Source organism: Bombyx mandarina, chromosome 04, assembly GCF_030267445.1.
Source record: "Bombyx mandarina strain Sakado chromosome 04, ASM3026744v2".
Classification (NCBI taxonomy): domain Eukaryota; kingdom Metazoa; phylum Arthropoda; class Insecta; order Lepidoptera; family Bombycidae; genus Bombyx; species Bombyx mandarina.
The window spans coordinates 13,664,874-13,675,294 of NC_143211.1; the positions used below are offsets into that span (position 1 = coordinate 13,664,874).

At 35.6% G+C, this 10,421-nt stretch overlaps 1 protein-coding gene across 1 annotated transcript; it reads right to left on the reverse strand.

The window, feature by feature from the left end:
• Nucleotides 1-357: 357 nt before the first annotated feature.
• LOC114246032 (nuclear pore complex protein Nup93) lies at nucleotides 358-9,864 on the reverse strand. Its single transcript, XM_028178409.2, has 15 exons — nucleotides 9,476-9,864; nucleotides 8,749-8,929; nucleotides 7,913-8,215; nucleotides 7,599-7,741; nucleotides 6,649-6,882; nucleotides 6,196-6,337; nucleotides 5,344-5,512; nucleotides 4,480-4,585; nucleotides 3,828-3,913; nucleotides 3,071-3,197; nucleotides 2,761-2,926; nucleotides 2,154-2,234; nucleotides 1,309-1,545; nucleotides 847-1,044; nucleotides 358-535 (listed from the first exon to the last, which is right to left on the reverse strand). Exons 1-15 carry the CDS (start codon nucleotides 9,643-9,645, stop codon nucleotides 416-418), a joined length of 2,463 nt encoding a protein of 820 aa, XP_028034210.1. The 5' UTR covers nucleotides 9,646-9,864; the 3' UTR covers nucleotides 358-415.
• Between the last annotated feature and the right edge of the window lie 557 nt (nucleotides 9,865-10,421).

Sequence of the window (10,421 nt, forward strand, 5' to 3'; positions counted from 1 at the left end):
AAGCATTTACAATGAAGTACACTGTTGTTAATTGTCCTTTTTTATTGCTATTCTAGGTAGAAGAGCATAGTGCCCATCTAATGGTAAATTGTCATAGTCGATCATGGATGTCAGCAATGCCAGAAACACAACCAAGTGTGCGAAGTGAAGTAGCAGCAGAGAATTAGAGATATTTGCGAAACGCGTTACCTTGTCCTGTCTGTCCAATCGAGTTCTCTTTGTCTGTGTTCAAAAATATTACTTACCGGTACTTACTTAGGTAGATTAATAGAACCTATCGATGGATTTAGTAATTCAACCATGAAATCTACTACAATACTGTTTATTTCTGATAATTTTTTTGTAATAAAACTGCTGTTTAGTTGTAAAAATATTTTAACACAGTTCTTTATTAATTATTTATATCTAGACTTCTTCAGTGCATAAGTATCTGCATTTGTGCTAATTGACTGTAAGTGTCTCCGGGCATTCTGTATGCGATGTTGCCAGCAAAAGTATTCAGGACTTCAGCTTGTTCACGAAGCCACTCCAACTGCTGTTGAGAAAGAAAAAAAAATTTTAATGGAAATCATATTTAAGAGGTGTTGTTTTTTCTTAATATAAAACTCGTCTGTAGCGCACCTTATGTTAAGTGGTTCCAGACAGAACAGCGTGAACATTGCCCACTAACTTGAGACGATATAATATTCAATAATTGGTCTGTGAAAGTAATACTACTCGATAACTGTGCAAATAATTATTTATACTGGAAGTCTTAATGATTAGACCACGACCACAGCCATAGATGGTTCAATAACGAAAGTAACATGGCACACGCTTCGTACAAATAGTGAGTTAGATCACAACCTTATTGTTCTGTTGGGAGAGCGGGTGCGAGTGCTCGTTGGCCCGCAGCCGCTGGCGGTGCGCGAGCAGCACGGTGCACAGCGCGCGCAGCACGGCGGGCAGGCAGCGCAGCAGCTCCCCGCGCCCGCTCCGCGCCGCCGCCACGCGCGCCTCCAGCTCCGACGCGTTCAGCGGCACCACCTCGCACTCGCCTAGTGTCTGATGCAAAACAATTTACTTACAATCCATTAAAAAAAAATCTACTTATATGCTGACTCACGATATTCCTCTACGGCCAGCAAGGCAGTTTTTTTTTTCCTACCTAAGCTGAGAGCCTTGAGAGGCTATTTCAGCGTAACCTTAACTAGTAGTTGAGCTGTGTTTGGCTGTGTTTGAGGGTTAATTTACTCGTCGAGCCCTTCGTCGCAAGCGACGGGTTCGACTAGAACGATGACCGGACGAGGCAGTAAGAAGATATATTACCTCAAGTGCCGCATCGTAATTGTCAGCGTGGAACTGATCGAAGAAGATGCAGAGTTTGCAGAGCTTGGTATAGGCGTGTAGCAATGACGGCGGTAAGGTTTCGGTGGAGGCCCGTAGCCTCGCATCAGTCAGTTCACATCGCTTAGCGAGCCGACCGCGCACTCCGGTTTCCCCGCCGCCGCTATTCACCACCTGCGCCAGCAATACGCAGGACAACTCTACGACCTTTTCCAAATTCTGAAAACGAAAACATAAAAAATAATTTTAGGATTTCATTTGTGTTTATTTGGAGCCTGCACGTGGTACTTACTAACCGTCGATTGATTGAATAATCAGTATGGTTGATGAACATAAAATTCTAGTATATTTACACTCAGCTGTGACTATCGCAAACTTTATGTAAAACATCGATTTATTAAAACAATTATTACGCCAGCTTAATAAACTTTATGTAGACAGAATCCTTCCTTCCTTACAACCTGATGAACGGTTTGCAATCGCACAGTAGACAAATACACGAAAATAGACACAGACAAGCCGTCCGGCCGTGTTCTGCTCAAAAAAACAAGCCTGATCGCGTAGAACCCAGCTGCAACGCCACCTATCGGATTCAATTGTATATCAATCAGAAACAGACTCGAACACACAAAACAATATCTGAATCCTGAAAATTGTAGTCGTCCTTAGTGACGAGTGATCAAGAATCCAAAAAAATTGCAATAAAACGATATTTTTCTCTGAAGTTGCAAATAAGTACGTTAAACACCGATTACCTATTCAAACAGACTGCTTTATTGATTAACACCGAAATTATAATATTTTTTCTTTATATTTTTTACACTTACATCTGCAATATCGTACATGGTAATAGCATCTTCAAATAAGCCCTTGTTTACGAGCTGCTCAGCAACATTCAACGCAATCACCTGAAACACAAAAATTTTATAGTTCCATAATTTACACATACCTGATGACTGAAACAACTGAAGGAAATCATTTTCAAATTTTTAAACAAAAGTATTTCTTATAAAAATATTCGAATCATATCCCTTCTGTTGTAACTACCAATAAAAAATTGCATTCATCCACAATTCGTTTATAGAGGTCATTTTGCAAAGCTGTCCTCGGGATTTGGAACCAGCTCCACTACTGTTGTTTCCTCAGTGTCCATTTAGAAACTAGATTTGAGTGTTTAATTATTTCAGTAGTTCGTATTGGTAGGCAGCATCTTCGCGGTGCCCATATCTAGGAGTCATGGTGAATGCTTCTGATCAAATAAGAAGACGGGTTCATCGATTCTAGCAGTAGGCAGCGGCTTGGCTCTGCTCCTGGCATTGCTGAAGTCCATGGGCAACGGTAACCACTCACCATCAGGTGGCCCGTATAATCGTCTGCCTACAAGGGCAATAAAAAAAAAACATGCTTAAAAAAATCAATATTTATAGAAAGTACCTTGCTGTCAATATGAGGGTTATTGAATTGATCCACCAATCCAGGGCTTCTCAAACTTGAATTAGCGTCAATTCGACCAAATAGGAGCTCGTAATCTCTGCTCTCCAACGCCAAGTCTGTGCAGCAGCACATGAATAAATTCTTACCGCTCGGATCTTTTAGATTCCTGTTTCGAAAAAAACGAACATTGTAGGGTACATTTACACATATGCCTAGTATTTATTACATGGGTATAATTTTTCAACATTTTATGTGGCAAAACAATTGCAAAATTATTGCTTATTAAAAGAGCACTAAATCTATAGATTACCTTAAGAAGTAGTAGTAATGCAAAGCATCAGAGGGATCAGTCAGTTCAAATTTTCTAACGTAAAGCAGTAACAGTCTCGCTAAGTTCAAACGACGCAACGGTGGTGGATCTTCTGTGTCCACAGACACTGAAATATTAATGAGATTGGTTAATTAACGGATATCGCGTTTATCAAAACCTAGCAATTGACGGTGTGTTATTTTGTATTATTAATTTCTATGATATATTATTAATTTATTAACAGACACTTTTATTTAAATAAATAATAATAAAATTGAATCGTTTTTTCATAAAAAAATTTGATGAAGTTGAAAATTGATACTCTGATTTATTCCCACAATGCAGATGATTATATGAAATTTTTCACGTATATACTGTTAACGATTTGCGAAACATTCAAAAGTCAGTTAACACACAGATACAATGTTACTGCCGCAGGCCCCGCTTGAATTGGGATAAGGAAAATAAGAAGATACAATATTATGATAGCACTATTATTATTTCTTCAATATTAAGTAATAATATAATGTTTTAAATAAGTTATTTTGGCTATGAGTTATCAGTGTTCAGTAAACAACCATATGAATTATAATGTCTTGCTATCATATTAAAATGATTTTATAAAATAAAATAAAATATTTTAATAAAATTAATTTTACAATTTTCAGTGAGTTTACCATAGGAAGTGTGATAAGGAATTGAAAATATCCTACTTGTTTTCATTTGAAGTTGGTTATGAAGTACAACTAGAACTTACGGAGTGGAGCTTGAACATTCCTCGGTGTGCCCAGCATGTAAACGTCATGTAACGCTAGAGCCATATGAACACCGTGTACTTGATATCTGTAAAATGATACAGCTGAAGTGAAGAATAATAAAACAACTAAGGCTCTAAGGTCTAAGGTGAGGAATTTCATATCGGTCTCCACATTGAAGTCGTCGTACCCTAAAGGTTAAAAAGTCCGGTGCATTGGTATCTCGCGATGCAAAGAATTTCGAACCCCGTAGGTTTTGAACCAGGAACAGGTAGGAACCAATTTTTCTAATGAAACACGTACTTAACAAATGTTCACATTTGTTTTCAACAGTGAAGGACTTAACAAATGTTCACGATTGACTTCCACGGTGAAGGAATAACGTCGTGTAATAAAAATCAAACCCGCAAAATTATAATTTGCCTAATTACTGGTGGTAGGTCACCTCTTGTGAGTCTGCACGGCTGCCCGTACCTACGTACCGTCACCCTGCCCATTTCTGCCGTGAAGTAGTTAATGCGTTTCGGTTTGAAGGGTGGGGCAGCCGTTATAATTATACTGAGACAATGATTTATTGTAACTATACTGAGCAATTTAATTAGAATAATATAGTTCATATCTTATTTAAAAATATTTTAAATGAAGTTTCATTACCTTGGTATTCTCGAGAGGAATTCGATAGCTGGCTCAAACTGTCCAGTCAGAGCCAACACTTGAAAGTACACGACCGGTTTTTCGTAAGCATGATAATGTGTTTCACCTGTTAAAGTCATTGAGAAATTTACTTTTATTTGCTATTAATGTTATGGAAAGTTTATTTTGTTTATTTCAATTGTGCAAATTATGTTTCACTAAACTTATTACTAGATGCATCTAATTATATGATTTTTTTGTTCTGAGGCTAGGCAGTTGCCCATAGACATCACAACATGAATACAGCCAGTCACTTTAAAGCTGCTTTAAGATTAAGCTATACATAGTGCCATATATTATAGCAGCGTATAGTAAGCCAATAATATATAGTACAGTACAGTGTGAAAGTGTCCATAACAATGAATGGTACGCGATATTGTGTGCTATGAGCTATATACTATATGCCATTATATTATAGTGTAGTCTGAGAGCAGCTTAAGACAGGATATCTATGTGTCAGTTGTATTAATACCAGCTATCCTCACCTTTTAAACCAGAACAGATGACTTCTTCGTAGCAGAAATAGACAAATAGAGAAATAGATGTGAAGCAGTAATGCGTTTCAGTTTGAAGGATGGGGCAGCCGTTGTAACTATACTTGAGACCTTAGAACTTATATCTCAAGGTGGGTGGCGCATTTACGTTATGGATGTCTATGGGCTCCAGTAACCACTTAACACCAGGTGGGCTGTGACCTCGTCCACCCATCTAAGCAATAAAAAAAAGACAGTTTTACCGACTCATGCTGGCTTAAATACGTTCTAGTACAAATAAAAATACAATTATAGATTGATTTAAAACATTTTTAGTACTATTTTTACAAACCATATTCCTCCAGAATAAGTTTCTGTAGGTCTGAATAAGAGAACGATTCCGTTTCGTTGGCACTGCGCGTCCTTATGAAGGAGAGTTTCAACCAGAGGTAGTCGTCGGCCGTACGCGCCACCTCGTAGTGCTCGTCGCTCACGTCGCAGCAACCAATCACACAGTACACCTAAGTAATTGAGATTATTGTGAATATTATTACGGGCTGGGGTTCAGCATAAATGAAATTCCACCAAGGTACAACTAAAAACCGTATTTATTCAACACTTAGAACGCTTAAAACACTCAACAAACGCGCTTTAAAGCTCTTAATTAGCTTCTTCCGCTTCGCTTTAGGTGATCCGTTCGCTGTTTCGCTTCGAGTATTGCCGATTATTAACTGACTGCGTGGCATTTCTGCAACGCTTTTATAGTCGAGACGAAATCCCTAGAATCGCCGAGAATATTCCACAAGTCTAGTATTGTGTGATCCCGCTAGTTGACAATAGATGGCGTTGTAGTTCTCGAGCGTTCTAGATGCTGCTAGATCCTTCGACATTCGTTCGACTAGTTGGCGATAGGTGGCGTTAGTCTTACCGGCGTAACAATATGTTTGTTAAGTTTGCCATTTATATTTTAAACCAGTAAAAACCGGGCACACTCCGCTTTGTCGGTAATTACAGTTTAGTGTGCCTTCCCCGAACAGCCAATAATGAATGTCCCAAGTTTCAGATAAATCAATTAAGGGATAGATTACAAACAAAAAACCACACCTACATGATTCAGAGACATTAAGTATGAGAGAATCCGTTATTCTAATTATAACGATGATGATGTGTGTGCTTAAAATCATGAAATCAATGAAATACTCACTGCTCTTTTATAAGGATCTGTAGAATTCCGAACTTGTATTCTGTATTGGAAATTTATGGCTGTCTGCAGTTTGTCGCTTAGTGGTTTCTCAGGGTTTCGGATATACTCTTCTAAAGCAGCTATGAATTCTTCATGATCACGCCTATAGCATTTAAAAAAAGTGTGACTGTAATACTTTTTTTACGATTGTCTTTAACATGTGTCTACTTGACCAGTATGTTTTACATGAGTATGTTGATGGCTTTAATAGTCAATTGAGTAAGGGTAATAGCGCTCATCGTCTAACAACAGATTACAGATTCGAGAATGGACAGATACTACACAGCAAACACCAATTTACTTTCAGTTATTCTGAAGTCATGTGTAGTATCTGCACCTAGTTTATCTAAAAATAAACTATGTGCAGTGTATTTTAAATTATATCCATAAAAATACAAATCATATCACACTCACCCAGCTTTTCTCAAACAATGTAATGCTGCATTTGGATCTCCGCTCCTTAAACAATAGTAAACCATGGGCCAGAGTGGACGTTCATCGATGACTCCATCAGTGAAACCTTGTGAATTCTGTCCCTGAAGACGTAGCCCTACAAATCCTCGAACAAGTGGGTATGTACCAGGTTCGCCGCCGCGGAGGGCAGCCGCAGGGTTGGCACGTACTACATCATTCATGTATAGTTTGTACCTGTATAAAAAAAATGTATCAAACATTTGTTAAGCTTTGTATAGCCATATTAAATAGTGTGACAGGTCTAAGGAGCATATGTCTCATATCCCAAAACCAAAGTCATTTGTGTTCAATTATGAGCAAACAACAAAAGGACATTGTTTTTATTATATTATAAACAGCATGCTACTCATATGCTACCATTTTCAATCTTATCAATAATATAAAGGTATTGCTAACAAGCACCAATATTTATTAAGCCAGTGGATTATAACTGTGGGGCAACAAAATAATGCTAGACATTAAGAATGTCAAACAGAAGATATCCACCACAAAGCATAAATATTAGTTCAAGTAATTCAACCAACTACCTACAAAGTTGCTCGACTTGAGTTACCCCAAATGCCTCAAGTGCAATGATATAAATAAGCTTGGATGCCCTAGTATAAGGTATAAGGTGATGGTTTTGTGGAGGTGCTATCAAGTCCTGCTATACAGACTAACATCTAATCTACTTATATTCTCTTACTGATCCGAAATATGAGCTGACAAATAAGAACACCTGAAAGACAACATATCCAATGCTAAGTTTTGCCACAGTCAAGTAATTTTCCAGAAAATTGTAATCGGATATTAATATAATCGTTCGGTTCGTAATTAAAAAAATTATAATTCAGAGAGAGATATAGAGATAAATTATTATATTTAGATGGTACATAAAAATTAAAGTAAACCTTTTCTGTAAGTATTTCTTTCCTTGTGCGACAAGACACTGTTGTATTGCTGGATTGCCTCTTGCTTTCAGTGGATCCTCATCTCTCACCAGGGCTGGGATATTGGCCATTGTGTTTATTATATCCCACATCTCCTTTACTTTCTGAAAAGAAAAACAAAGTCATTTACTTTATGGTTACTTTTTGGTATGGTATTTTACATATACAAATCTAACCACAAGGTCTTCATTGTCTTCAGTGTATTCTAACTCACATTCAGCAAATATATTATATTTGTACACTTTAGGTTTCCCTGATTTAAACAGTTTACTTACAGGGTCATTGAAGTCCTCAGCTACCTGAGCAAATTTCTGATGCAAAGCTGTTCTTGATTTAGCACCTTGGAATACATATTTATTATACTGATGAACCTGTCTGGCATATGCTGCTTCAACATTATCCAACATTGAATGTCCAAATTTTTTAGGAGCATCAGCAATGCTAGGAGGTTCAGGAGTGCGTTTCAAGTCTAGCCAGTTTTGTGATGGACCAATCATTGCATTCATGAGTTTGATCTTTTCTTTATTCCATTCTGAGAGCATGTGTTCCCATTTTTGATCCTCTGTTGTTTGCAGGGACTGAAATAATTTTGAATTGGATATTCAATAATCAATTTATTATCTTTGATTAATTGATTACTTCTGTAAATTTCTCTCAACAGTAGTTTGTTTTTGTAAAGTACTCTTAATTTTTCAATAAGACGTTAGTAATAACTGGAACTTAATGGACACAATAATAACAAATAAGCTTTAATGAAAAAATGTAACAAAAATTCAGCATCATATAAATGTAAGAACTAAAGCAACCAGACTTCACTGTTTAACACTGCATTGCCAAAGTACTTTCAAAGATTGTGGTCATAAAACCAATTGAATTTATTTGCATTATAGTTTCAATAAAAATCGTACATATAATATTACTCAACAATATGTTATATCTTAATAATTTATAATTGTATTGATTGTATCTTAATAAATTTTATTTTCATTTACACCAACTGTGACTGTTTTCTTATCACAGAGGCCAATTATTCTTATTTAGAATGTAGCCATGGTCCATAAATTCTTAAATCAAATCTGTAAACTTTAACATACTTAGTATCAATACTTACATTTTTGTTGACTTCATCAATAAGGGATAATATAGCATTTTCTTTTTCATTCTTCAAAAAACTTTCAATATCTGAATCAGCTATTGGCTGGAGGGGCTCAAAAGTACGCTTTGAACTAAGTGTCTCCAATTTTTGTGAGATTTGGTTTAGATCAATTCCTTTAGAGCCAAACAATAAGTGCCTAAAAGTAAATTTTAACTTGAAAATAGCTTTTTGGTTTAATATAAATTTGCCATGCTGTACTTAATTACTGTGTTAAATTGATCTTAATCAACACCTTAGTGTTCTTCTATAAAATTTTATTAAAATTATATTCTAATAAACACCTTAGTGTTCTGTATAAATTAAACTTACAAATGTTAGTTTTCATACTGATTATATTGAAATAATTTATCTCAGAAAATCTTAATAATAATATTGTCAGACTATTATTGATATAGATAGTTCTATGTCTATACAAATCCAACTTTCCCATACCACTGTCATATGACATACCAGATCTACCCCTCCGAAGGTTTTAGGAGTTTTCCTCGGTTTAACGGCTAGTAAAAAACTGTATATCAACTAAAACTATTATAATACTGCAATACATACTATGCCGACTGAATGTATGGGACTAGAAACATTATTAACTTCATAACGGATTAAATTTAAAAAAAATTATTCGGTCTCACTTTACATCGTTTATTTTTATCATTACCCGTAACACATTGAATTTAATACTTACGCTTGAATATCGTTAGCGCCAGATTGTATTACTCTCGAGTAAAGTTCCTGGGAGGCCTCGAGAACTTGCCCTAAAGAACGTTCAACTCTCGGCAATTCTTCATTACCTTCAATCTCAGTCGTTAACTGTTCTGCTTGTTGAAGTAGTTTACTAAATCCTTCATCTCCCATTTTAGAGTATTCGCGTTTTGAATGAAAAACAATTTAATTTGAATTTAATTATTATTTGTAATAGTTTGGCTTTTATTTGTTTTTTTCGTTTTAGGTTAGTATTTCATAAGGATGCTCGATCTGAATCGATATACTAATAATACTCTTCGATTCTTATAATCGATTACCCCAAAAACAAAATCAGAATAGATGTGTCACGTTCTCACAATATTGTTAAACAAAACTAAATGACTGGTTTTATAATGAAAATGACTAATTAATAAAACTATAATTTTTGTTACGATCATAAAGTGCCAGCAATAACACTTTATATTTTTTATGACAATAAACTGTAAGTATTTCATTAATATCGTTGAATACCGCTAAAATACTTAGATCGAATTACAATTAATACAGAGGATAGATATTTTTTTCGTTGCTTCATAACGGTCTCCTATTCTGACCTGTTAAGTTCATTGCCTTTAATCTTAGACAAAGTCGTATCAATGATTGGGCCTTCAAAACTGTCAATCATTATTTTTAAAAAGTAAATAGCGTTAATTAACCTGTATAGTCGTTTATAAATGAATAAATTATGTAATTCATATACCTCATATGGTATAATTTTATTCGAAGATGAATTTACATGAATTCTGTTCAAATGGCAAATCGATTCCATTCAAATAATCGGCTACCCCTAATTTTTCTTTCTGCAGTGGTTCCATTCCAACATGAAAGGCGAAGGTATCAAGCCAAACAGCCTAATCTTTTTAAATTTATTTTGTTTTATAACAAAT

Bases quoted from the DNA above. Each gene is read 5' to 3' on its own strand.
- LOC114246032 (XM_028178409.2), bottom strand. From the start codon at position 9,645: ATGGGAGATGAAGGATTTAGTAAACTACTTCAACAAGCAGAACAGTTA. The intron at 4,586-5,343 runs GTTTGTAAAAAT...TGACTTTAACAG, and splicing joins ACTTATTCTGGAGGAATATG to GTGAAACACATTATCATGCT. The intron at 2,927-3,070 runs GTAATCTATAGA...TTTTCGAAACAG, and splicing joins CATTACTACTACTTCTTAAG to GAATCTAAAAGATCCGAGCG.